Source organism: Notechis scutatus, chromosome 15 (genome assembly GCF_049901735.1).
Source record: "Notechis scutatus isolate UNSWTSFEM ecotype Mainland chromosome 15, rNotScu1.2, whole genome shotgun sequence".
Classification (NCBI taxonomy): domain Eukaryota; kingdom Metazoa; phylum Chordata; class Lepidosauria; order Squamata; family Elapidae; genus Notechis; species Notechis scutatus.
The window spans coordinates 6,495,708-6,520,912 of record NC_142023.1 but is presented as its reverse complement, the minus strand read 5'-3'; the positions used below and the strand labels follow the sequence as shown (position 1 = coordinate 6,520,912).

Here is a 25,205-nt window from a genome sequence, read left to right as displayed (position 1 = left end):
CCCTGAGGCCAAGCCCGCCTTGGGGGGGAGGGGAGGGGGGACATTTTGCTGGCGGGCACTGCCCTGTGTTTTGATCACGCTTGGCAAGAAGTAGAGGAACAGCAGGAGGGCTGGGTCAGTTTGAAGGTCCCTTCTGCAGTTCCCAGGCCACGAAAGCCGAAAACCCTTGCGGGGGGGGGAGGGGGGGCTTGGGTAAACACCATGTGCTGTGGGGGCTTCCTGGAGCTAGAACAGCAAAACAAGCCAGAGAACAGAGAACATTAGCACAATCGAGAAAGTCCAGAAATATTTCACAAGAAGAGTTCTCCACTCCTCTACTCCTTGTAGAATACCTTATGCCACCAGACTTGAAATTCTAGAACTAGAAAACCTTGAATTATGCCGTCTTCGGTCTGATTTAAGCATGGTATATAAAATCATACATTGCAATGTCCTACCTGTCAGTGAATACTTCAGCTTCAACCATAACAACACAAGAGCACACAATAGATACAAACTCAAGGTTAACCGCACCAAACTTGATTGCAGGAAATACGACTTCAGCAATAGAGTGGTCAATGTCTGGAATACTCTACCCGACTCTGTGGTTTCTTCCCAAACCCCAAAAACTTTAACCTTAGACTGTCTACTGTTGACCTCACCCCTTTCCTAAGAGGTCTGTAGGGGGCGTGCATAAGCGCACCAACGTGCCTACCGTCCCTGTCCTATTGTTTCTCTTATTCTTCTTTTATTTTTCTTATATGTACCCATTTCATGTATTCACAACTATGTATACACTTATACTTATTATCTTGTAAACAATTGGCAAATCAAATAAATAAATAAATAAAATAAAAACAGTCCAGGCAGGGGGCAGCCTCAGGCAGTCGGAAGGACCTGCAGGAGCTCTTCCCCCCTCCCCCAAAAAACAAACATGGCTAAAAAAGAGGGGAAGTTGTAATCTATTTATTCCACGGAAGGGAAAGGAAGGCGGGCCAGGCAAATGAGGAAGGGGAAGGTGGCGGGGTAAGAGGTGGGAGACCAGCAATCATGGCTTCCAGGCTGAATGGAGCCTCTTGGCGGAGGAGGGTCTTGGGCTGGTTCTCTTCAGCCACTGGAAAATAAAGTAGCGGAAAGAGGGGTAACCACAAAATGGGGAAGGGAGTCTGTTCCCCCAAATCCCTCCTCGACTCCTCAGAGTCATCCACACAACCTTTACCCCACCAGCCTTTCTCTTTCGAACAAGAACCGGATGAACTGGCAGAGGCTGGAAACTTTCAAAATGGTCCAAGAAGAGATTTGGTGGAATTCTCAGACATTAAAACCTCCCTCAGGCCCCCCCAAAATCCCCCCACCCTCGATCCCACTTCCCACCAAAAGGCAGCCGCAGCGACACTAGAGTATGTTGCATTTTCTTTTATTATTGCAGTTATTCTTCTTTCCGGGGCAGGAGGAAGGCTGCTCGCAGGCGGGAGGCAGGCGGGGGGGGGGGGTGCCGGGCTGCAGGGGAAAGGAGGCCGCAGGGAGAATTCCAGCGCTGCGGGAGAAGGGGAGGGTAGAAAAGGGCCTTCCTGTCCCCTCCCTCCCTTGGAGGCAGGAGCCAGGAGCCGGCTGAAGCGCTGCAGAAAAAAAGGAGGAAGAGAAAGTTATTTCAAAAGCGTTTGGATACTTTCCCTTCTTTTTAAAGAAAGACAGTATCTGTTTAAATCAGGGGGTCCCCAAACTTGGCAACTTTTCAGATTGGTGGACTTCCAACTCCCAGAATTCCTGAGCTGACGTGACTAGAGGAGGAGGAATTCTGGGAGTTGAAGTCCACAAGTGTTTAAAGTTCCCAAGTTTGGGGACTCCTGATATAGATAGATAGATAGATAGATAGATAGATAGATAGATGATAGATAGATAGATAGATAGATAGATAGATAGATAGATAGATAGATAGATAGATAGATAGATAGATAGATAGATAGATGATAGATAGATAGATAGATAGATAGATAGATAGATAGATAGATAGATAGATGTTGTGACTCCGAGACTTGAACCTGGTCAGTCAGCAGATGTAGGCTCGAGTGATGAAGAAGATCTGGCCTTGAGATTCGAGCCTGCATTATTAAGTGACTTAGAGGGGAGTCAGGAAGAGGGGGAGGAGTTGGCTCTGAGAGATGGGCCTGCTTTACTGGAGGTTTCGGAGTCCTCTCTCTCCCCTGAATCTCCCTCCCTGATTACACCTCAGCTGTTAACAGATAATCAGGAGAACGTGCCAGAGGTTTCGAGCGATGACGACACGGACGGATGTTGGCTTGATGCTAGGACTAGAAGAAGATTGAAACGTCAATCTCAATTTGAAAAGAAGCGTCAAGCCAGTGATTAATTGGTGAGACTGACACGCCCCCTCAGGGGATATAAAGGAGTGTACTAGCTCCTAATCTTTGTTGGAAGCAAAGTGTATTTTGGGTGATTTATGGACAGTTCAGACTTGCCAGAGGATTCCAGGAAGACTGCCAAGGACTGTGAAAAGAGAAGCAGTTAACTCTTTTGGGTCTGGTTTTGTTTGCTTGGATATTTGAACTTTGGAACTTTGGATTCTCACCTGTGGATACAGGTGAGACAGAACAGATAGATAGATAGATAGATAGATAGATAGATAGATAGATAGATAGATAGATAGATAGATAGATAGATAGATAGATACCATGTATTAAATATTCAAAAGAAACATTAAAATGTCAACTAATGTAAAGGGGGCAAAAAGAAGAGAAATAACAACAACAGCAACAACAAAGTTTAAAAAGTGACACAAAAATTTACCTTCTTGGATACTTCCCGGAGAGTGAAAGCCGGAGCAAAGAGCCTAGACAATTCAGCCCATGCAGAGCTCTGATCAGAAGGAAGGCAGGAAAGGGGGTCAGAATAGAGCCCCCCACCACCAGCCCGATCAGTGGCCAAGCCTCCCCGCCACACGCCCTCACCAGTCCGGGGCAGGATGAGGATGTCTTCCTGGGCAAGGCCGTAGCTCAAGGCCGTCTGGGTGAACTTCGCCAGCAGCTCCGGGCGCAGCTCCTTCTGCCTCCCTAGCACCAGAAAGCAGAGTGGGTGAGGGACCCCTGGCACTGCCCCGCCGCTGCCTTCCCTGGCACAGCCCGCCTGCAGAAGGGCTGGGGAGAAGCCGCTGCCCCTACCGTACAGGGTGACTATGGTGAAGGTGTCGGCCCCTTCGGTGATGGTGTTCCCCAGAAGCGCATACTCGTCGTAGTTGGTCTCCAGCACCCGGAGGTTGTGTTTGGTTGGTGACCCTGGAAGGAGCGTAGGAGGAGGGGAGGAGGCCACTAGCCAGAGCCCGTGGGGAGGAGGGGAAGGGTTGAGGAGCTGTCCTCCCCTTAGGCAGGCAGGAGGGTCTCCCTTGGCTGCAACCCCCTTGTCAGCCAAACCACCCTCCTTGCAACGGGCAGGGAAATCCGGCTCAGCTCCTCCCTCCCTCTTCCATGCTAGCCTTCCCACAAATCCCATCATGGGGGCTGGGGCTGATGGGAATAGGTGCCCAAAGCCTCTGGCGCTGCCCTGAATGAGTCGGGGAAGCTCTGTTGGCTTTAGGGGAGGGCAGGGATGAAGAAGAGGAGCAAAGAGGTGTAGGGTCTACCGCTTGGGGGGAGGGTTGGACTAAATGACCTACAAGGTCCCTTCCAACTCTGATTATCTCCTGCTATTCTGGGCAGCCCAGCAGGCAAGGAGGCTGGTCTCTTGTTGTCCTTCTGCTCCTCCAGCCTTCTTCCCCCCTCCTGGGGGCAGGAGAGTAAAGAGGGGAGGGCAGGAAATGCTGAAAGTTGCGGGGGGGGGGGGGGGCCTGCAAGCCAGTTTCCTCCCGCTGGCAAACCAGACTTTTCAGAGAGAGCGGAGCAGGGAGAGGGCTGGGGTCTTCAGGGGGCGGGAGAGGGGCTGCCACATACAAGCGGTGGTGCGGTTGAAGCGGCCAGGTTCGTCTGTCAGGAGGTAATCTAACCACCTCGTCACGCATTTGTCCTGCCTGGAATTGGAGAGAGACAGTAGTTAGAAGCAAGGAGGCAGCCTCACCGCTCTGGCCCCGAGTCCCCCCCACCCACCCCCCCACCAGCAGAGCCTGGCAGCCGAGCCCCCTTACTCGGGGCAGGTGGAGTCGATGCCCAGGTACCCCTCTTTCATGAGCATGACCCGAGTCTTGCACATCTTCATGCCCTGTTTGTCCTCTTTGAACCAGTCGGTGTCGGAGGCCAGGCCGATGGTGAACCAGGTGCCCGTGAACTTGGGAAATGGGGGAGAAGGGTTAGACAAGGAACACACACACACACACACACACATGCTGCCAAGGGACTCTGAGCCTTTCCACCCGCTGGCTCAGCTGAGGAGCCCACCGAGAGGTTGGTGCCCGGGTCAGGGGGCTGAAGGGTGCCACGTTGGCACTCCCCTTACCTGATCGAGCTGGAAGTCAGCCTGGACGGGCATTTCGGCCTTTACCTGGAGCAGGCAAAGGAGAACCAACGCGGCAGAGAGCTGCGCCCGCATGCCGAGAAACTGGGGTGCCTGGGCTTTACCTGGCGTGGCGTCTCTGCGAAGGATCCCTCAGGAATGGTCACCCAGAATCCATGTCGGACGGCTATATATCGGCCAGCCCAGCAGCAGGTCAAGGGGCCACCTATGCTGGAGGCTGGCCTCTGCTTCCTCCCCCTCAGCCCCTTCCGGGCAAAATTATGCAAGCGGAAAGCGGGGGGGGGGAGAGAAGGGGCAGCTCTTCTAGTGTCAGCCTGCAGGCCCACCAAAGAGACGACCCCCCTTTGCTGGAAGGTGGGGGAGGGGGAGCCTGCCCTCCCATCATCCAGGCTGTGTCAAAGTTGGACGGCCCCTCCCTCTCTGGCTCAAAGTGCAGGGCTGCCTCATTCAACCCAGCACAGAGGACGGACGGACGGAGCCCGCGGAAGGTCTGCCTGCCCACACGGGCACCCAGGCCTGGATAGCCCCTCACCCTGAGGCCAAGCCCGCCTTGGGGGAGGGAGGGGGGACATTTTGCTGGCGGGCACTGCCTGTGTTTTGATCACGCTTGGCAAGAAGTAGAGGAACAGCAGGAGGGCTGGGTCAGTTTGAAGGTCCCTCCTGCAGTTCCCAGGCCACGAAAGCCGAAAACCCTTGCGGGGGGAGTGAGGGGCTGCCACATTGGCAGTGGAGCAGGGCAGGATCTGGAGACTTTCATGGAGGGGGCCGGACGGCTCCCAGCCCTCACTCAGCTCCCTGGTAAAGTCCGAAAAGAGGGTCAAAGGGCAGACTTGGTCGCAGAGTCTGTTCTCAGGCCCAGCTGGATGGGACGGCTGAGCTCGGTGGGGAGGCCAAAAGGCCTGGAGATCGGCAGAGGCCGTGCGTGGGAAGGGAGGCAGGGAACAGGCACCCTATTGGGGAGATGATCCAGGCTGAACAAGTCCCAGGCGGTGGCTGCCCCTCCCTCAACGCAGCTCAGCCTGGCCAAAGGAAGGCCGGGGCCGTTGGCCAGGCTCCTCTCCAGCCCCAGCCCTTCCAGAAGGGGTCAGCCAGCGAGAGAGGACCATTGCCTTCGCACGGGACGCTGCCACCCGCTTTGGAGCCAGAGCCAGGCTGGGGAGGGGGCGTGCGTGCTTGGCTAAACACCCTGTGACGTGGGGGCTTCCTGGAGCTAGAACAGCAAAACAAGCCAGAGAACAGTCCAGGCAGGGGGCGGCCAGCCAGCGCTTTCCAGAACTGCTTTCTCAGCAAAAGCCAAAAAGACCGGCTCAGCCAGGGCGGCAGTGGGTGGGCGGGTGAGAAAACAGCGCTCAGGGGCTCAGCCTGGCATTCCTGGGGGGAGGGGGAACCTCCGGAGGGGGGCATCAGGCAGGAGAGGCGTTGATTCCCCCCCTTTGCCAAAGAGCCCAGAGTTGGTTCCACCGCGTACAGCCCACCTCCCTTCCTGCCCCCTCCTCCCCACCAGCCGCCGTCCAAAGGGCCCCCTGAGGCCAGAAGGCTCTTAACACGGGGAGGGTTGAGGCAGCCATAAGGACTGGGGGGGGAAGGGGGGGGGACTCATTACAGGCCCAGCTCTGCCTTTCAGCAAAGCAGCTCAACCCTCCTTTTAGCTAACATTTCCCCCCCTTTTTTTTTTTTGCCCCCACCCCAAACATCAACAATGTCAAACTGGGTTTTCTCGGTTTTATTTTCACGGGAACAAATGCAAGGGAAAACTTGGGCGATTTCAGCTCTCCTTTGTGTCCGCAGAGGCTGTCGGAGGGAAGGATCGCTCGTTGATTCCTGCTATCCTGTGAATTTCGTTTCTGGAAAAGCAGGAAGAGACAATACAGGGGTGTGTGTGTTGGTTTCGGAGGATCCACCCCTGAAAGGCCACTGCTTATACCCTCCTGGAGACACCACCACCCCCCCGTAAGCCCCCACCCCCCCAAGGCAGGGCTTTGTACTGGTCACCCATCGGCCAGTGGAGGAAGCCAAGCCTGCCTGGGGTGGATATTCAGGCCAAGGAGACGCCGAAGCCGCCAACTCACCGTCAAGGATGTGGAATTGGTCGGCCGAGCTGCAAAACCCTGCAAAAAAAAAAAAAGAGTCCGGATGGAAGGAGAAAGTCAGATTAAATAATTCTGGTGGGTTCGTCCCCCTCCCAAGTCTTGGCCCAACCCCGGCTTCCCCCGGGCCCTGCCCTGCCCCTCCACGAAGTGGCTTTCGACGGCCTGCAACCGACGGGAGCCCCTTTGCTCGGCCCAGCATGGACGCTTGGCAACCAGGGGAAGGGGGGCTGCCGCCATCCAGGAGCTTCCTGGTTCTTGCACGGCCCCGGGAAGCGTAAATCTCGCCTCCTCCCCCCTCCCAGCAGCTGCGCACCGTAGACGGGGTAATAGAAGATGAGTTCGTCGCTGATGCCCAGGGCTGTCATGGCAGCTTCGAACTTCTTCAGGATGCTATTTTCCACTTGTGCCGTCCGTCCTTCCGGAGAGTCCATGAAAAGAGAGGGACATTAGGGGACCCCCCCCCTCCAGAGCTCGGCTGGCCAGTTTCCCTACAGGAAAGGGTGGCTCCGGGACGCCTCGAGGAGCGAAGGCCCCTCCTCAGGGTTTGCCCAGCCTGAAAGGGGGGAGGCCGTCCCAGAGGGGCGGCAAGGTAGCCCCCTTGTAACACAACACCCAGCGGGACCCCTCAGCCCCTCCCCAGTCCCCCGGGTCAGAAAAGACCACCGACTGAAGGCCACGGCTTTCATTCCCACCGTAAAGCTTGGCTGAGATCTTGCGGTTCTTTTGGAAGTAGAGGATGGCGTAGCTGCTATAGTCCGTCTCTCCCACCACCACGTCCACGGGAACAGCGCGGCCTGGAGGGTGGGGGGGTGGGGGGGGGAACCACGGAGAGATGAAGGGACGGTTTGTTCCTGCAAGGGCCAGAGGGCAGCTGGCTCTTCTCCACTCCGGCCTCCTCTCACCTTTCAGGAGGAAGCGGCCTGGGGCCTTGCCAGCAAAATAGCTCTGCTTGATGTTCCAGCAAATCCCCTCCCTGCAGAGACGAAGGCGCCAGTCAGCCCACCGAGGCTGGGCAGACAGACGGACAAAAGGACTGTATCCCGCCCCAAAATGACCCACGTCCGTCGGGACCGTTGCAGACAGATTCCTGCAAGTCTGAATTGGCCCCTCTCCTCCTCCCTGACGGTGTACTAGCGAGGCCCCTCTTGGAAACGTAGTCAGGCTGAGCCCCCCCCCACCCCCACCCCAGGTGCCCCGTCCTGAGTGCAGGCAGGGTCCCCCAAAAGACTCACAGAGGCCTGAAGGTGCTAAAGTGCAGCGAGTCCCTGTCCCTCACCGACACAACCACGCTGGTGGCCTCCACCTGGTAGCCACTTTCACGCAGGTAAAGGCAATCAGAGGCCACCCCCACCAGGAACCACTTCCCTGCAAACTAGAAAAGGAGGGAGATGTCCATCTTGTCTTCCCCCACCCCCGCTGACCCCCTCAGTGGATTAGAGGCTGCGTGGCTGGGTTTCCTTGCACTATTTCTGCAACTCTTCCCCCCCGCCAGCCCCAAACCACACTTAAAACGTGGCACACTTGCCAAAATTAAGCCTAAGAGGCCGGTTCAGGGAATCGTATTTTTAAATGCCATTAGGCACCGGCCATTTTAAAATAAACCCCATTACTCGTTTATTTGCCAAACAAGATGGCGTATGGACTCCTCTGAGCTGAACAGAGATCGGAAAAAAGCTTTTAACGCTTTTATTTCGGATTTGATTGTGACAAAAGCCGGAGAGGGAGAGAAGAAGCGTATTATATCAGCTCTCCTGCCCGAAGAGACCTCCCTCTTATCAGGGGAGCCACCTTCCTTGCACTTGGCAGGGAGAGTGGAGCTGAGCCAACGGAACGGATAAGGAACCGCCTAACAAGCGTGCAGCTTAGGGTGTCTGCTAGATTCCTGGAAAGGCCTTGGGGGGCAGGAGTAGGAGGACAGGCCCTTCCGAAAGGCAGCTGAGCCACGGAGGTGAAACTGAAGCCTTGTGGGCAGCCAGGAGAGAGGAGAGCTGCCTCCCAAGAACGGACTCCGCTACCACTTCGCCACCTCAGAGCAAGTGGAGGGGAAGCTCGGAGCTCGGCACCCACCAAATGAGACCCCTCCCCCTCCTCTTCCCCCTGCTCACCCGGGTGGGATCAAACCGTTCCTGGGCGCTGATCTTGTCGATGGGGCTCTTGGAGGGTTTGGGCCGCCGGGCCCAGGAGGGTGAAGCCAGCAAAAGACCAGCCAGGAGAAAGGCAGCCATGGCAGCCATGGTGGGACGGCAATGACCGGCAACGCTCGGGGCGCCCTTGGGTACAGGCGGGCGGGCAGGCAGGCTCCCAGTTAGACATTAATCAGGCTTCCCAGAAAAAGGCCCCTGGGGAGGTCCCTCCGGCTGCTGCTGCGGCTGTCTCACCACCCCCAGAGCCAAGGACAGTGCCGTATTCACAAAGGGACAGGCTGTGGCCTCCAACCTGCCCTGGGATTTGCAAGGCAGCCTCCCAGAGAGGCCGTAAGCTCCCTGTGGATGCTTGCAAAGGCCTTCTTCTCCTTAGGCCATTCAGCCGGTTCTGAACCAGTTCTGGAGAACCAGTCGTGGAAATGTTGAGTAGTTCAGAGAACCGGTCAATCCCACCTCTGACTGGCCCCGCCAACCCCATCTCTTCTCCGCCTCCCATCGAGTCCCAGATGATCGGCTGGGTCTTCTTTGGTTGCCCTGCACAGGAGAACGGAGCTGGAAAGCAGGTTAGTGGGGTGGGGAGGGAAGGGGGATTTTGCAGTATATCCTCCCCCTGCCATGCCCACCAAGCCACGCCCACCAAGCCATGCCACGCCCACCAAGAACCACCCGCAGAACCGGTAGTAAAAAAAATTTGAATCCCACCACCGACTTAGACCCTAGAACAATAAGGTTGAAAGGGGCCGTGGAGGTCTTTTAGTCCAACCCCCTGCCCAAGACAAGGTGTCCTTACAGCATTCCAGACAAATGGCTGCCCAATCTCTTCTTTAAAAACCTCCATTGATATTATTCTGTATCTTTGTTATTATAAAAGCCTTAGGAATAATATTAATAGTTAAACGGGAGGCCCGAAAGCTGCACGGCAGGCGGAGAAGAGGGAAATTGGCTTCAAAAGTTAAAAAAAAAGATGATTTCAGCACTAACGCGAAGGGACAGAAAAGAGTGCCCTCGTGTGGTCAACGTCGGAATCGCAACCACGAAAGGAAATAAACATTTTAAACGATTTTGTGGTTGCGATTCCGACGTTGACCACACGAGGGCACTCTTTTCTGTCCCTTCGCGTTAGTGCTGAAATCATCTTTTTAACTCGGGTTAAGGCTTTTGGAAGCAGGTTTCCCTCTACTCCGCCTGTGGTGCAGCCCCTGGGCCTCCCGTTTCCCTACTGATATTATTCATAAGGCTTTTAAGAATGAGTTGGCGCAGAAAGAATGTTCTTTCTGTGCCAACTCAGGAAGCTCAAACTGCTCAAGGAGCTGCTGATCCAGTTCTACAGAGGAATGATTGAGTCTGTCATCTGCACCTCTATCACTGCCTGGTTTGGTTCTGCAACCCAACAGGACAGACACAGACTCCAGAGAGTAATTAGGACTGCAGAAAATAGCAATTACTACCAACCTGCCTTCCATCGAGGACCTGTATCCTGCACGAGTCAAAAAGGGGGCTGTGAAAATATTTACAGACCTCTCACACCCCAGACATAAACTGTTTTCAACTCCTTCGCTCAAAACGACGCTATAGAGCACTGCACACCAGAACAACTAGAAACAATAACAGTTTTTTCCCGAACGCCATCACTCTGCTAAACAAATAACTCCTTCAATACTGTCCTACTATTTACAAAGTCTGCACTACTATTACTATTAATCTCATCACTCCTTATCACCCATCCCCTCCCACTTGTGACTATATGATTGTAACTTTGTCGCTTGTATCCTTACGATTTATATTGACTGTTTCCTAGTATTTTGATTGCTTATTTGTACCCTATGACTATTATTAAGTGCTGTCCCTGATGATTCTTGACTCTTGACGAATGTATCTTTTCTTTTATGTCAATGAGAGCATTTGCACCAAGACAAATTCCTTGTGTGTCCAATCACACTTGGCCAATAAAGTATTCTATTCTATTCTATTCTATTCTGTTCTGTTTTATTCTATATTCTATTCTATTTTCTATTCTATTCTTATTGTACCCTAGGACTATTATTAAGTGTTGTACCTTATGATTCTTGGCTCTTGACAAATGCATCTTTTCTTTTATGGACACTGAGAACATTTGCACCAAGACAAATTCCTTGGGTGTCCAACCACACTTGGCCAATAAAGAATTCTATTCTTAATAAGAGGAATTCCAAGTGGGGCCTCTGCAACGCTGCTTGCCAGCTCTCCGAGTGGCATCTGGGCTGGCATGGCCCAAGTGTCCCCTTGGTTGGTTCTTGGGGGGGTCCTTCAAGAACGGTATGTCCTCCCAGATGCTGCCACCCGCCTGCAGCCCCCAGTCCGCTCCCACGCCCAACGAGCTTAACCAACTTTAACGGTGTGGACTCCAACTCCCAGAATTCCTCCGCCAGCCGCTCCGGCCTCGATTCGTCGAGCGTGGCGGAGGGGACGGAGGGGGGGCGGGGAAGAGCGTGGAGCAGGATCTCGGCCCTCTTCGGCTTCCGTTGGCGGAAGTGCCGGCGCTCTTCCGGAAGGGCGTGCGCGGCCGGGAAGGGGCCGCTCTCGGCGGGAGCCTCCGTGGTCGGGCGGCCCGCCGGGCAGGATGCGGCCATGCTCCCCGACAGCCTCCTGGTCGAGATCTTCCGGCACCTGCCGCCCGCGGGCGTCCTGGCGGCGGGCCGGGTGTGCCGGCAGTGGCGCCGGGTGGCCCGGGACGAGGTCCTGTGGAAGGGGCTCTTCTACCGGCACTACGGCGTCGCCCGCCACGTCCCGCGGCACCCAGGTGGACGGCGGGGACGGGGCCCGGGGAGGGGGAAGGGCCCGGGGGGGCCGGCGAAGGCCGCGCAGCCTCGGGAGCCGCTCTCCGTTTTCCGCCGCAGCTGCCGCCTCCTGGTACGGCGAGTTCCAGCGCCTGGGCGAGGCCGTCCCGCGCGTGGAGGTGCAGAGCCTGCGGGAGCACGGGGAGCCGGTCCTCCACCTCAGCTTCGCCCACAGCGGCCTCCTCTTCGCCTCCTGCTCCAAGGACTGCACCGTCAAGGTGGGGAGGGGGGTCTCGGAGCACCCTCCAGGAGGGGGGAGGGGATCAGGTCCCCCTTTGAGCCCCAGGTTGGCCAAACCCGGTTGGGAAAGGAGCTGCTGCTGGTGGGCTGGCGCTAAAAACCCGGGGTGGGGGGGGGGTGGGGGTCTTTGGAGCTGCCCCCTCCCACCGACGGCCCTCCCCCTCCTCTTCCTCCTCCCTGGCTGCAGATCTGGGACAACGACCTCCCGGTCTCCCTGCTGCACAGCGCCAGCATGAAGAAGTACAACTGGAGCTACACGCAGTTCTCCCAGTTCAACGCGGACGATTCTCTCCTCCTGGTCTCCGGGGTCTTCATGGGGCCCCGAAGCTCCTCCTCGGGGGAGATTGCCGTCATCGGCCTGGGTAAGGAGGGGGGGGGAGAGCGAGCCCCTAGAGTCTAGGGGTCTCCAACCTCGGCCACTTGAAGCCGGGCGGATTTCAACTCAAGAGAATTCCCCAGCCAGCTTACAGTTTACGGCTTACAACCGGCATACAAACCAGCAAAGCTGGCTGGGGAATTCTGGGAGTTGAAGTCCGCCAGGCTTAAAGTGGCCAAGGTTGGAGACCCCCCTGCCTTAGAAGGACTCTCTCTCCCTGGAGGAGCCGGCCAGCCTGGATGGGGTAAACACGGGGGGACAGGGGATCCTGGGCAGTGGGAGGCAGGAGAGGAGGCTCCCCTCCCTCCAGATCCTCTTCCGCTGGCTCAAGACAATTCGCACCCGTCACCGCCAGCCTGTCCTCCTTTTAGAGAACTTCGAACTCCTGTCCCGAGTCCGCAACAAGCCCTGCGACGCGTTTGGCTGCTGGCTGAACGAGACCAACTTGATTTCCAGCAACCTGCACCGTATCGGGTATCTCACCTCCTGCTCCGTGTTATGGCTGAACAACGCCTTCCAGGTGAAGCGAGGCCGGGGGTGACCTGGGGGGTGGGGATGAGGAGGGAGCCCTGGCCCCCGCCGCCTGACTCGGCTTGCCCTCCGCTTGCAGGGCGTCGAGTCCGAGAACGTCAACGTGGTGAAACGGCTCTTCAAAATCCAGAACCTGAATGCCAGCACCATCCGGACCGTCATGGTGGTGGATTGCAGCCGCTACAGCTCCGCCGGTGAGCCGGACAGCCCCGGAGAGCTGGGGGAGGGCCCCGCTCCTCCCCACAAGGAGACCCACAGCCAGGCGGAGGAGAGGAAGGGTTTCCCGGTGGCCGAAGGGGAGGCAGGGACTGAAGATGGGCTGGACCGCTTCCTGAGTGACATCATGGAGGGACGTGTCCGGCCAATGATGACGGAGATGGAGATGGAGACGAAAGTAGCCCGGCTCCTAGCCAGGAACCGAACGAAGCCCCCGGAGCCCAACCTGCTCTCCCTGCAGGGCGGAAACAAGAAATACCTGGTCTTCACCACCGGCTGCCTCACCTACTCACCGCACCAGATTGGTAAGTGACCTGGGCGCCTTTTTGCGGGGTGGAACAAACGGCCGCTGAGGGGCCCTCTCCCCTTGGGGATTGTCAACCAGAGCCATGGGACGAGCAATAGGAAGAGCCCTGCTGGAATATCTGGCTGCCTCCCCTTGGAGGCCCCATGCCTGGCTAGGTCGCCCGGCCGGAGGCGGTTGGTGCCACATCCTGTGAGACGCAGGAAGTGAGCTAGCAAGTTGCCCTCCTGGCTTCCCCTCTAGGAATTAAGCAGATCCTGCCCCACCAAATGACCACCGTGGGCCCCGTTCTGGGGGAAGAGAGGAATTCGGACAGGTTTTTCGATTCGCTGGATCATGTCATTGACATTCACGGGCATATCGTTGGCATGGGCCTCTCCCCAGACCACAGGTAGGGAGTGCTGCCAGCGACGTTGAGAAGTTGGGCACGGGTTGGCGGCCAGGTGGCACGATGCCTCTGCTCCGTGGGGAAAGCTTTTGGGGGGGTAGGGACTGGAGAAGGGCTATCCGGGCGTCTGGCCAAGCAGGAGCCTTCTGTCGCCCAGCTCTCGCCCTCCACAAGGCCAGCGGGACTTGTACGCCCTCCTTTCTCTCTCTCTCTTTCCCTGCCCTCCAGGTACTTGTATGTCAACAGCCGTGCTTGGCCCGAGGGCTGCGTCGTTTCCGACCCTATGCAGCCCCCGCCCATCGCAGAGGAGATTGAGTTGCGTGTGCTGGACCTCAAGACCATGAAGGAGGCCAAGCGAGCCCTGCGGGCACACCGGGCCTACACCCCCAGCGAAGAGTTCAACTTCATTTTCCTGGATGTCAGCAGGGACTTTGTGGCCAGGTGAGCCAGTCTCCGCCCCGCCCAGCGGAGGCTCCTTCAGGAAGGGAGTGGGTGGCTTCCGGATCCTGTGGTGCCTTTCGAGGCGTTTTGCAGTTGGGGTGCAGTGAACTTCCAAGAGCTTCGCTTCCAGCTTTGTTCTGTGGTCCCCCCAACGTCTCCTCCTCCTCCTCCTGTGCAGTGGGGCTGAGGATCGCCACGGATACATCTGGGACCGCCACTACGACATCTGCTTGGCCAAATTGCAGCATGACGACGTGGTCAACTCGGTGGCTTTCAGCCCCGCAGAACAGGAGCTCCTCCTGACAGCCTGCGGGGACAGCACCATCAAAGTGTGGCGCTCTCCCCGCACCGCACGGCTCCTTCACGGCGAGAAGCCCTGGCTTCGTAGGCACCTCTTCTCCTGCGACACGAAGCAGGGGACGTGAGCCGGGGCAGGGCTGGCTTCCTTGGGCCAGGGAGGGTCCATTCCCCTGCAAGCGACCCTGGCCCAGTTCGCTCACCTTCACGGATGCCCTGCTTGGGGGGGAAGGCCCGGATGAATCGCCATTCGAGGAACGGAGGCGCAGGTGCGGCGGCTCAATGCCCTTTTGGAGGCGGCTTGCGGGCTGGCGTGGTTCTGTAGGGTGCCGCCACCCTCCGACGTGGCTCTCTGGGCTTTGAAGAGCCACGGATGGAGCCAGGAAAACCTGCGCTGGCCCTGGCGAATTTCTGCTCGGCAGGGAGGTAAGAGGAAGGGAGCTGGGCACCGCACTGGATTCCCTTCAGTGCCTCTGCTCTTGTTGACCCCAGGTGGCAAGGACCCTCCCTCAAAGGTTTTGGAGCTGCAGCCCGCCAGCTCCTGGGAAGGAGCACGGATCCGTCCCTGGCCTGGCTTGGGGGAGTCGTCCCTTGCAAAACATTCGCTTTGGAGGAGGGGTGGGGAAGGGAAGGTGTGGCGTTACTCCTTTTGCGAGGCGGAAAGAAGCTTGTTTGTGTGTGCACTTTTGAGGAGGGGTGGGGCAGCTCCCGCGCCCTACCAAGGGGCTCCAGTTGGCTACCCAGCGCAGCACGGCTTGTTGGTCTTAATAAACTTGGCTTGAGTTGTTGCTCTCGCGCTGAGCATCTTTGGCCTCCGCGAGTGCCCCCGTTTGCGCCCAACCCCCTGGCAAAGAGAGGCCCTCTTCGGTGGCAGATGGGTAGGGAACCCTGGCCTCCGAGAAGGCCCCTGGGAGGGAGGGTGGGTGGGTTGCTCTCTGGTGGGGCCAGCGCCCTCTCTCCCCAAAGATGAGCAAAACGGGGGGCTCGCCTCTATAATGCTTTATTCGGCTTTCTCGCTTTTCCAGGGAAGAGCGTTTCAGCAGGACGGCCCGAAGTTGCTCTATGATTGCCCGAAAGCTCCTGGGAGATCTTGCTCCTACTCAGAGGAGCGCCCCTCCCCACCAGTGGAGAAGGGGGAGGGGGGGCAATTGGCCAGGGCTCCTCCGTTGGGACCACCAGAGGAAGGCTCCCCTCTGCCCGTGGAGCTCTTCTCACCCTTTCTCAGCTTTCCTGGCAGCTGCCCAGGCCTCTGTGCCCTGGGAACGGGTAGCGCGGATCGCTTGGCGGTAGACACGGGCTGGTCAGGAGCAGTTCCCCTCCAGGGGCTCTGCCAGGCCGCCCCAAACAGTTGCTGGACCTTGAGTGCCCAGCCTCTCTAGCCTGGGCAGCGGCCACCCCAGTCCAAGGCAGCAGAGGAGCCCCAGGGCCTGCTTGGAACCAGGAAAGGCCTCTCCTTCAGGGCCCAGCTGGGCTTCCAAGACGCCTCTCCAAGGGTAGGGGGGCTGTCCAAGGCTGAAAGAAGGTCCGCCAGGCCCTCGTTGCCCAGGGGGCCGTCCAGATCCCCCACCTTTCCTCCCCCCCCCCAGGGACAGCCCCGTGCTCCAAGACCCCAGTGGGCAAGGCGTTAAAGGCCCGTGAGGTCTACAATGGCTTTAATAAAGATGGTGTCTTCCTGCACGTAGGAATTCTTGGACTCCATCTTAGCGATGGGGCAGAAGAGGGGGCAGCCACTGGCAATGTTCATGTCGCTGATGGGCCGCTGGAAGGAGGAGGAGGCCACGTCGGGCCGGAAGGCATCAATGATGTGCTCACGGTTATTCTGGTCCAGCAGCATCAGGGTAACCTACGGGGGGGGGAACGACAGGAACCTCACGGTAGCCTCCCTCAACTCTGGGTCCCCTGTGGCCTCTGTCCTTGCAAACAAACCCCAGAGGGTGCCAAGGGGTTTGAGGCAGGAAAGGCTGCTCTGGGGCTCCAGAAGCCAAAGGCCTGCCCAGAAGCCTCTTCCCCCAACCTCCCCCTCGTAGCCCACAGGGTCCCCTACCTTCTGGTTGAAAGGCCATCGCAACAGGGAGTCGTTGGGTCCTTTCATCACCACGAAGAAGAGAGACAGGTGGGTGCCCCGCCCGGTGCCGTCCCGTTGAGGTAGATCCGCAGGCACATCTTGTAGCCGTACTTGTTGGTGTAGAAGGCTGGCCGAGCAGAGCAGAGCAGAGAGACAGCTGGGAGGGAGCCCAGCAGGACACCGGCGGTTCCCTTCCGCCCGTCCCCTCTGGGCTGCAGCCCCTCCTCCCAGGCCCACCCCAAGACCAGAGCCCAGGTCTTCCCACCTGGGGAGAAGATGGCCGGAGAGCGCCCGCCACCGCCTCCTGCCGCTTCCGGGCAAAGTCAGAAATCTTCCAGATGAAGATGCCGTCGTAGGAGGCCGCCTCCATCTCCTGGATGGTGTGTTCCATCTCGGCCAAGGCCAGGTCCTTCAAGGCGATGCTCCTCTCCAGCTGCCGCACCTGGGCCAGGAAGGAAACTCTGATGCCTCCGAGAGCATGCAAAGCCCTGCAGCTGAACCCAAGCCATGGTCGTTCCCCACCCCTCTTCCAGGCCACGCAAAGCGGCCCCTTCTGCTTCCCGCCAGGCCGGGAAGAAGACAGCAAGCCCCGCTCCGAATGGCCCCGGGAGCCACCAACCCCATCCCACCTTAGCGCCGAGGGCCTCGATCTTCTCCTGGTCGAGCTGATGCTGCCGGCTGGCGGCTTCGGCCACGAGCGACACCTTCTCCACCTCCCGGTTCAGCACGCAGACGATGTTCTCAAACGTGACCGTCTTCCTCTCCAGGGCCTCGCATTTCCCCAGCAGCTCTAAGGAGCTGGGCAGCTCCGGCTCGGGGACCAAGGGCCTGCCCCCGCCAGGACGCAGCCGGCCTCCGCTGAGAGCCGGTCCAGCAGGGGCTCCAGTTTGCTGGACGCGGAGCCCAAGCTCAGCACGAAGCTCAGCAGCATGTAGAGGTGCTCGCCCAGGTGGCTCCTCTCGTGCTCGGGGAGCTGCTCGTTCTCCATCTGTGGAGGAGCAGGGGCAGTCAGGGGCCACCAAGGCTTTTGGTCTCGGGGCTTGGCTGATGGGGGCCGCCCGGGGCTGGGCCAGCACACAGCGACGGGATGCTGCCCAGGCGGCTGAACGGGCTGCTCCAGTGCCCACCCTTCCCCTTCCCTGTTTTGAAACCCAGAGCAGCAGTACCAAGTGGGTGCAGCCGACCGGCTGGAATCTGCAGGGGGCTTTGCATTTGCTGCAGGTCTTGACGTGGTCCAGGAACTGCGAAAAAGGGGAAGGGCGGCTTCAAGAGGAGCGGGAGGCTCATCCCCTCACCCACCGCAATGGGGCATTTCTGCCCCATTGGCTGGGGCAACAGGTGGCGAGGCGAGGCGGGTGCCGTGGGGCCCGCGTTGAACGCGCGCAGGAGTGGCACCCCCTTTCCTCCAGAACCTGACCCAGGCAGCCTCCTCGTGTCCTCTGCTGGCGGAGAGGTGGCGGTGTTTTGGGTAGCACGCCGCCCCGCCCTGTCATGGGGAGGCGGGTAGAAAGGTGGGTGGCCCCAGGGGTGTTTCCGGGGCAGTCTGCAGAAGAAACGGGGTGCTAAAACCAAGGGCCAGGAGCCCTGCTAACCTTCTCCCGGGGGATCTTCTTCTTTCCGCACCCCTCACAGGCCAGAGGGAGCTTGGGGCACATCGCCTCGTGGGCCTGGCAAGACAAAAACAGCAGCAGGTTAACCCACCGTCTGCCCCACCTCTCCTCTTGAGGACGCTGCCGGCCTTCCACCGCTAGGCTGCCCGGAAGGCAGAGCTCTACGCTTCCTGGGAAGCAGGGCACACCTGAGCAGTCGAGACCAAGGCCGCACCTTTTGGCCTTTGAACTGGGACGCTTTTGAGGGCTGTTGCTGCAGTAATTCAGCTGGCTTTTCCTAGGGGGGGGTCCTCGGCTTTGGGGTGGGAAGCGGGGCAGCTCTGGCCCGTACCTTGCTTTCGGAGAAGTGGAAAAGGGCTTGGCAGTATTTGCAGTTGAGGCTCCTCTCGGGACACTCCTGCTCGGCGTGCCGCTCCTTCTCGCCCAGCCTGACCAGGCTGTGGCACGCAGGACAGGCCACCAGCATGGCCGGGCAGCTCCCCTCGTGGCAGCTCTGCAGCAAAAGGACGGGCATTTCGGCACTCGAAGGCTGTGCTTGGAGGGGAGGGGGGGAGGGAGAGGGGGAGAGGGGGGTCCCAAACGCCCCATTGCACTGATTCGCTCTGCACCCAAAATCAACACACTGGGAGGCTGGCCAGGGGCGAGGCCTGCCGTTCAGGTAGGAACCCTGCAGATCTGGGGGAGACTGAAGCACGCAAGCTACTGTGGCAAAGAGGCAGGTGTCCCTCTGCGTATTCCGGCTGAGCCTTCCAAAGAGCAGGGCCCCAACGGAGGGGAGTTGGAGAGGGTGGGCTGCTTGGTTGGGGCGTTCCAGCTTCAGAACTCTCCCGGAAGCCAACTTGCACTCTAACTAGGCCTGGAAGCCCAACAGGAAAAGCTCCTCTCCGCGCCGGCTCTTAGGATGGCCCTTCACAGAGAGGCAACTGCCTGCAGCCCAGCCAGAAAGCAGCACATCTGGAAGCTGAGATGCAACTGGGGCACCTCTGTTGTGGCTACTGGGACGCCTCGCTGGTCTTTTCCCAAGGGTTGAAAAGTAGCAGGGAAGCACTTTCGCTTTCCAGGGCCGAGCCTCACCCCCCCCACCCCCGCCCAAAGAGAAAGTAAAAGCAGCGGCAGGAGGCAGCCGGCTGGTGGTCTAAGGGGAGGAGGCGGCTCCTCTTGGCTGGTGTCGGATGACAGGGAGGAGAAGCTGCCCCAGGACCCGAGACCAGACGCAGAGCAGAGGCGCTGCCAGCAGGCCCCCGTCCTCTGGGGCTGAGTAAGGAGCCAGTATTTTAGGGACTTTCCACTCTGCAGGCTTCCGCCAGGGACTTTCCAGGCTGGAAGCTCTGACATTCAAAGCATGCAGCTCAGCTGCAGACGCAGCACGACTGGCGCCTGGCTGAGGTTCAGCCTCCAGTTCCCCATGGGAAAGAGGAGAGGGGCTGGGGAAGACTTTGCCCATCCCCAGGAGGTCACGTGGTTCATGGGGGGGAATGCAAGGGGGCCTCTTCAGGGAGGGGAGGTGGGCTTCAATCTTTGGCCACAGAATTCACCCCAGGCCCTTCCATCTTCCCCTACGGAGAGAAGATGGCACATGCTCCTTAGACCCAGGGCTGCCTGCCCTCCTTGCGGACTCGAACTGAGCACTGGGGGGGAGGGATGCCCCTGGACATGTGGAGGGGGGAAAAAGCCCCTGCTTTGGGGGAGGACGAGCAGCAAACCCCAAAGTCGCATGGAAGGCGTCCTCTGACTCCCCCAAACAGCACCGGCCACACAAGAGACGCCTCGGGGTGCCCCCTCAGGGGATGGTGCCCCATAGCCCCAGTTTGGTGCCACTGACCCACATGGAGCTCTGGCAAAAGCCCCCACCCTCCAGACAGGGAAAGGCCAATCCCGGCCCTTTCCCATCAAGCTCCTTGCCCAGACAGGAAGGGCGACTCAAGGCTCCCTTTTCTGGGATCTTTACCTCATATTCTTTTATGGTGCCTTTCCACGAGCAACCTTGGTGGGGACAGATGGCTGGGAGGCTCTCCACTTCCCGCCGAGCTGCGTTGTCTGGGAAAGCCTCGAGGGGCCAGAAAGGGAAGGATGAAATAAGCACAGAGACCCGGCCAGTCAACTCCACACCGGCAGCTTGGCCAAGGGAGAACACGGGGTGGCTGCTGATTCTGGCACAATCCGTGGCCAAACCGGCAAGCCACCCCCAATGGAAAGGGTTGCTGGGAGAGAGCAAGGCAGAGGTATTCCCCCGACCGACTGACCGGCTGGCTGGGCAGAAACCTTCCCTGATTGGGATGGAGAAAGCACCAGCCCCTCTTCATGTCTGTCCCAGTTACTGGGAGGTTGTGACCGCAGCCCCTTGGAATGCAAAGAATTTGCACCGAGGAGCCTCCGAGGGAAGCTTTCGGAAGAGAGACGGAGGGGGAGAGCCCCTTTGCCTTCTCTTCAAGGCCCCTCCATCTGACCCAGCCGAGCTAGTCCAACCCTCTGGACGGCAGGACAAAACTCCGCTCGAGGGAGCTGTACTTACCACCCCCGTTTCCAAGATGGAGGCGCCCTCATCGTACAACCCCTCTTGAAGGCAGGCTGCACACTTCTGGGGCCCTGAGCTGGTGGGGAAGAGGAAGACCATGAGAACAACCCAGAGAGCCTCCCGAGTCAACTCCCAAGCCTTTCCCCCGGCAAGACAAGCCACCACTCCGTGTCTCTCTGAGCATATGCGGTTAGCTTTGTCTGGCTCCTGCCGATTGCAGAGCTGTTGGCCACCTACACAAGGGAGGATTGTTTCCCGGTCGGAGGTGTTTAGAGACCGGAAGCATCGCCCTTCCTTTTCAGTCATGCCACCCTGACTGCTTCTGAGGTGTGCAGCTGATGCCCTCCCTATTACAACTCTAGAAGCAACAGGAATAACACCCAAACTGGCAGGTGTCAGATTGCCTATCCTAGGTATATAATTAAGCAGCTGCTTAATTTGTTGCAAAGGGCGATTTACTTGCTTACTTGCAGAGGGACGGAGGTGGAGAGTTAATGCAAAAGGTGTAGCAGTTTCTTTCTGGGGGTGGGGGTGTGTGAGAATTTGGTTTGGAACTAAGTGGGCGAAACTGCATGTGGGGGGCGATCCTAAGAGATCTTTCCCACCTGGAAAACATCAAGAGCCAAAGCTGGAAGGGACTGCCGGCTGGGCCATCGAGCCATGGGAGGGATCCGTTCCCCTCAGGCCCTTGGCAAGGCGTAAGGAGTTTGGGGAGAGGGTGATCTTTGCAGACCTCAGGGGGGGAAGAGTGATTGAAACCCCGCACGCCTTCTCCAATCTGCAAAGGAGGCGTGAGTGGGAGGTTCAAGCAAAGCAAGCCAAGGACACCTTAGAATTTTCTTCAAGCAATAGGAGCAGTAACGATGACCGCACTGGGCTTGAAACGGACGCCGCAAAATGTTCCGGCACTCTGAACACAGGTACTTGCCCACCAGTTCAGTGCCCAGAATCTCCTTGGGGAAGCCCGGCTGGTTCACGTCCAAAGAGCCAGGAGGGGTTGCGTTGGCCGATGCCATGTGAACCAGCCTGCTTTGCGTGGCCTTCACAACCCTGGGGAGGAAGAAGAAGGCCACAGTTCAGCTCCCTCTCCATAGCGGGGAACACCGAATGACCCTCCACCCGCCTGCTGCTGCTGCTGCTGCCAACTGGGCCCCCCCCCGGCTGAAGCAGCTCAGCCGCCTGCTAGGCTGGCAACCCTCGTCCACAACGGCTGGTGAGCAGATCCCCCAGGCTGGGCAGAGAGAGAGGTTCAAGCCTGGCCCAGCCCCACTGGCAGCTGGGCTAAGGAAGGGCATCACCCCCCAGGACCCCCACTCAAAAGAGCCTCCTCTCCTTGCCGGCCATCGAAGCCCCCATTCATTGACCCCCCCAATCCTGGACCTTCCGGGCATCACCGCCTCCCCTCCTGGGCTGCACACGAGCCGGACTCGCCTTCTCGGTCTCATGCCCGGGAGAGCGGAGCTTCGGGGAGAGCCAGCCAGTCTCCCCACCTACCTACAGCCGGAGTCCGGCTCGCCTCCTGACCGGGGACCACCCGGCGCCTTTCACCGCCCCCGGAGGAGCCGCAGCCAGGGGCCCGTCGGGAAGCGTCCGGCTGGGCGGAGGGGCTCCCCGGCCTCTCGGTCCCCGCCGACGCCGACGCCGCCCCGGATCCGCAGCGGCCACCGCGACATCGCCCCGAACAAGGGCTCTTCACCCCCCCTCCGCCCCTTCGCGGCTCCTTCGGCCGGGGAGGAGCTCCTGCCTCGGGCGTCACGGCTCTGGAAAGCCCCTGGAAGCCTCCGCGGGCGGGAGCCACGTGCCGCCCCGCGGGGCCCTCCGAGCCGGGCGCTGCGGCGGCGGCGCGCGGGGAGGCCAGCTGGGGAGGGGAAAGCCCGCCGGACCCCTCCCCCTCCCTGTCGCGAGCGCCCGGGAACGCCCCCCCCCCCCGCGGAGAGGCCCGCTCTACGACCGCGGCCGTCGCCCCCTCCCCCACTCACCCGCAGCCGCGTCCGGCCACCCAAACGCCGACCGGAAGTTCCCCTAAGCTCCACCCAGCGCTTCCGCCCTTTGCCTTATCTCGGGCATCGCCGCTTCCGAAGCCCCGCCCTCCCTGGCCCCGCCCCTCCGTTGCTATTGGCGCCGGGGCGTGGCTTCGGGTGACGTTGTCCGGAGCGCGGGAAGGCTGCTCCCTGAGGTAACTCCGCGGCGGCGGCACTGCTGTCAGCGATCGAAGCGCCTCCATGTCGCCTCGGTTCCCAGAGGGAGCGGCCCTTTTCCGACCGGAGGAAGCTTCGCTGTTCGCGACGGTCAAGCCACAAGTTCATCCGTCTTTGGCCGGGGTTTGGGGGGTTGCCTTTCTGAGGCATCTGAGAGAAAAGAGCTGAGTTGCTGAGGAATCCCTTGAACTCCCCTCATCATACGCCATCCTTGGCCGACCCCTGCAGGGGAGGAGGGCAGACACGGTCCGCCGGGTGGTGGTGGTGGTGACAGGTGGAGCGTCATTCGGAAGAAGCGAAATTTCCCTGGAAAATTGGATTCGCGTCTAAGATTAAGAGATGGACCTGCCGGCCAGGCGGGTTCTGCGCATGCTCCTGAAGAAGAGTGATGGCCGTCATCGCTTTCGGATTGCTGTATCTTCCTAAGAGGAGGGGCAAACCTTGTTCCAGCCAATCATGCGGCACAGCGTCTTGAAACGGCTTGATGTACAACCTATTGCAAAGGGGCTTCTGGGAGAATTCTCAGGTACAGCCTTGCAGAAAACTCTCGACCAATCCTAGGACGGAGAGCCTTGATCGACAAAAGAGCTGATCTATTAAAAGACTTCAAAACACGATGTGGAGGTGTGACAGTTATTGTGACGTATGAGCCCTCCCGTCGGGGGGGGAGGAGTCTTGTTCCTCAGCCAATCTCCTTGAGGTTTCGTCCTTGAGTGGCACCGGGACGGCCCAATGGAGGTGCCGCGCGCTCCGCCCTCGCGAGGGATAAACGGGATGAGGGAGGGAACGGGGAGAGGGACGGCCTATTGCGGAGGTTGAGCAGCGAAGAGGCGGCGGCAGAAGCAGAAGCAGGAATCAGAGACGCCATGGCGGAGAGTGACTGGGACACGGTGACGGTGCTGCGCAAGAAGGGGCCCAGCGCGGCTCAAGCCAAATCGAAGCAGGTGAGGGGAGGCAGGAGCGCGCGTGCGCTCTTCAATCCCCGCCCATCTCCCGGTGGGAGGAGTGCCTGCGTAGGGCCCACGTCAATCTCAGGCGGGCACGCCCACCAAGCCCTTATTTGCATAGGCTCCGTTCGCGGGGGGGGGCTCGGCCTGCCTGGGTGCTCCCGGCTCGGGGTCAGCCGGGGACGCCCCGGCGGTGTCGCTGCCGGGACGGGATCCGCGCTTCGCCTTTCCCCGTTCCGGGCCGTCGCGCTCGCAGGGCGCCCCTGCCGGCCAAGAAAGGCCCCCTCCGGGCCGGGAGGAGGGGGCGGTTCGGTTGCCCGGGATGCCCCGAAGGCGTCCGGCGGGGGGGCCTCCAGGGCCGGCTCTCCTTCCACGGCCCGGTAACGCTCCCGTTGCTCTTCAGGCTGTGATGGCGGCCCAGCGGAGAGGCGAAGACGTGGAGACCTCCAAAAAGTGTAGGTGTCGCCGGCGGGCGGGCGGGCCCAAGGCGCCCTCTGTATCGCAGCCGCTCCGGCTCCGGCCCGGGAGGGGGGCGGGCAAGCCGGCCGAGGCGAGGCCCCTTCCTCAACCGCCGCCGCCGCCGGCCCTGCTCCTTCCCCCGCAGGGGCCGCAGGGCAGAACAAGCAGCACTCGATCACCAAGAACACGGCCAAGCTGGACCGGGAGACCGAGGAGCTGCACCACGACCGGGTCCCGCTGGAGGTGGGCAAGGTGATCCAGCAGGGCCGGCAGAACAACGGGCTGACCCAGAAGGACCTGGCTACGGTAAGGGGCCTTTTAGCGAGGCTAAAGGGCCGGGCCTGGGGGAAGCGAGTCTCCCTTCCGCCCCGTGCAGCTGCCTGGCTCTCCCTCTGCAGAAAATCAACGAGAAGCCCCAGGTCATCGCAGACTACGAGGCCGGGAAGGCCATCCCCAACAACCAGGTGCTGGGCAAGATCGAGCGGGCCATCGGTGAGTGCGGGCGGGGTGGAGCTTCTGGCTCCCACAACTGTGCAGAAGCTCCCCAGGCCTCTCCTGAGGCTGCGACCAAGATCTTCCTCTCCCCCCTCTCCAGGCTGCTGCTGTCTTGGGGGGTGCATGGGGGCTGCGGTCTTCACAGGCACCTTTCCCCCCCATCTCTTCCTGCTCCTTTTGCTCTTTTCCAGGCCTTAAGCTCCGAGGGCGGGACATCGGGCGGCCCTCGAAAAGGCCCCCAAGGGGAAGTGATGACAAAGCCTCGAAATCAGTCTGCCCCGACTGATCTCGCCTGGACGGGCGCTGCTGCTCCTCCTCTGGCGTGGCCAGGGTTGGCTCCCTCTCTCTGCCAGGCTGACACACCTCCACGATCACAACCCTCTCGGGAATCAGCGAACCTCTCAACCGCCGACATTCCTGCCTTCCTTTTTCAAAGTATCCAAATCCTAATAAAAGCATCTGAATCTGCCAGGGGCAAGAAAGACACATGGTCGTCATCGTCTTTGGGGGCCTTTGGGAAGGGGAGGGGGTTGCAGGGGTGGGATTCTACCAGTTTGCACCTATTCGCGTAGAACCGGTTAACATTCTAAGCAGTTTGGAGAACAGGTTTTTAGAAGAAATTACTGGGCTAAT

At 59.4% G+C, this 25,205-nt stretch overlaps 5 protein-coding genes across 7 annotated transcripts; 2 read left to right on the top strand and 3 right to left on the bottom strand.

Moving 5' to 3' along the window:
- Positions 1–1,380: 1,380 nt before the first annotated feature.
- LOC148129459 (lipocalin-like) lies at positions 1,381–4,783 on the bottom strand. Its single transcript, XM_087943925.1, has 7 exons — positions 4,423–4,783; positions 4,115–4,254; positions 3,924–4,000; positions 3,159–3,272; positions 2,949–3,050; positions 2,788–2,856; positions 1,381–1,598 (listed from the first exon to the last, which is right to left on the bottom strand). The coding sequence occupies exons 1-6, from the start codon at positions 4,513–4,515 to the stop codon at positions 2,840–2,842; spliced, it is 543 nt and encodes a 180-aa protein (XP_087800051.1). The 5' UTR covers positions 4,516–4,783; the 3' UTR covers positions 1,381–1,598; positions 2,788–2,839.
- Positions 4,784–6,148: 1,365 nt separating this feature from the next.
- On the bottom strand, positions 6,149–9,079 carry C8G (complement C8 gamma chain). 2 transcript variants are annotated; one of them, XM_087943922.1, is made up of 7 exons: positions 8,636–9,079; positions 7,763–7,902; positions 7,433–7,503; positions 7,223–7,324; positions 6,844–6,945; positions 6,510–6,548; positions 6,149–6,284 (listed from the first exon to the last, which is right to left on the bottom strand). In XM_087943922.1, the coding sequence occupies exons 1-7, from the start codon at positions 8,762–8,764 to the stop codon at positions 6,265–6,267; spliced, it is 603 nt and encodes a 200-aa protein (XP_087800048.1). In that variant the 5' UTR covers positions 8,765–9,079; the 3' UTR covers positions 6,149–6,264. The 2 variants fall into 2 exon arrangements, with proteins under 2 accessions (XP_087800048.1, XP_087800049.1); XM_087943923.1 differs by lacking the exon at positions 6,844–6,945 and having other exon boundaries at positions 8,636–8,814.
- A 2,082-nt stretch (positions 9,080–11,161) lies between these two features.
- FBXW5 (F-box and WD repeat domain containing 5) lies at positions 11,162–15,070 on the top strand. 2 transcript variants are annotated; one of them, XM_026685876.2, is made up of 8 exons: positions 11,162–11,453; positions 11,551–11,708; positions 11,918–12,092; positions 12,478–12,626; positions 12,717–13,158; positions 13,401–13,548; positions 13,774–13,986; positions 14,165–15,070. In XM_026685876.2, exons 1-8 carry the CDS (start codon positions 11,282–11,284, stop codon positions 14,409–14,411), a joined length of 1,704 nt encoding a protein of 567 aa, XP_026541661.2. In that variant the 5' UTR covers positions 11,162–11,281; the 3' UTR covers positions 14,412–15,070. The 2 variants fall into 2 exon arrangements, with proteins under 2 accessions (XP_026541661.2, XP_087800043.1); XM_087943917.1 differs by having other exon boundaries at positions 11,171–11,453; positions 12,768–13,158.
- A 714-nt stretch (positions 15,071–15,784) lies between these two features.
- Positions 15,785–22,580, bottom strand: TRAF2 (TNF receptor associated factor 2). Its single transcript, XM_026685878.2, is given in 14 exon segments — positions 15,785–16,126; positions 16,328–16,422; positions 16,425–16,475; positions 16,614–16,643; positions 16,646–16,790; positions 16,978–17,186; positions 17,189–17,336; positions 17,515–17,589; positions 17,941–18,015; positions 18,290–18,451; positions 19,907–20,005; positions 20,471–20,549; positions 21,302–21,523; positions 22,453–22,580. Coding segments are annotated over 13 exon segments (1,575 nt in total). The 5' UTR covers positions 21,490–21,523; positions 22,453–22,580; the 3' UTR covers positions 15,785–15,907.
- Positions 22,581–22,679: 99 nt separating this feature from the next.
- On the top strand, positions 22,680–25,054 carry EDF1 (endothelial differentiation related factor 1). The gene is made up of 5 exons (XM_026685879.2): positions 22,680–23,615; positions 24,022–24,073; positions 24,223–24,383; positions 24,476–24,569; positions 24,764–25,054. Exons 1-5 carry the CDS (start codon positions 23,538–23,540, stop codon positions 24,856–24,858), a joined length of 480 nt encoding a protein of 159 aa, XP_026541664.2. The 5' UTR covers positions 22,680–23,537; the 3' UTR covers positions 24,859–25,054.
- Positions 25,055–25,205: the final 151 nt, after the last annotated feature.

Coding starts and splice junctions, on each gene's coding strand:
- EDF1 (XM_026685879.2), top strand. CDS start 23,538: ATGGCGGAGAGTGACTGGGACACGGTGACGGTGCTGCGCAAGAAGGGG. Junction 24,074..24,222: donor CGTGGAGACCTCCAAAAAGT/GTAGGTGTCGCC, acceptor CTTCCCCCGCAG/GGGCCGCAGGGCAGAACAAG. Junction 24,384..24,475: donor CCCAGAAGGACCTGGCTACG/GTAAGGGGCCTT, acceptor CTCCCTCTGCAG/AAAATCAACGAGAAGCCCCA.
- LOC148129459 (XM_087943925.1), bottom strand. CDS start 4,515: ATGCGGGCGCAGCTCTCTGCCGCGTTGGTTCTCCTTTGCCTGCTCCAG. Junction 4,001..4,114: donor ATCGACTCCACCTGCCCCGA/GTAAGGGGGCTC, acceptor CTCCAATTCCAG/GCAGGACAAATGCGTGACGA. Junction 3,273..3,923: donor CTTCAACCGCACCACCGCTT/GTATGTGGCAGC, acceptor CGCTCCTTCCAG/GGTCACCAACCAAACACAAC.
- FBXW5 (XM_026685876.2), top strand. CDS start 11,282: ATGCTCCCCGACAGCCTCCTGGTCGAGATCTTCCGGCACCTGCCGCCC. Junction 12,093..12,477: donor GATTGCCGTCATCGGCCTGG/GTAAGGAGGGGG, acceptor TCCTCCTTTTAG/AGAACTTCGAACTCCTGTCC. Junction 13,159..13,400: donor CTACTCACCGCACCAGATTG/GTAAGTGACCTG, acceptor CTTCCCCTCTAG/GAATTAAGCAGATCCTGCCC.
- C8G (XM_087943922.1), bottom strand. CDS start 8,764: ATGGCTGCCATGGCTGCCTTTCTCCTGGCTGGTCTTTTGCTGGCTTCA. Junction 7,903..8,635: donor AACGGTTTGATCCCACCCGG/GTGAGCAGGGGG, acceptor CTCCTTTTCTAG/TTTGCAGGGAAGTGGTTCCT. Junction 6,285..6,509: donor CCAATTCCACATCCTTGACG/GTGAGTTGGCGG, acceptor CTGCTTTTCCAG/AAACGAAATTCACAGGATAG.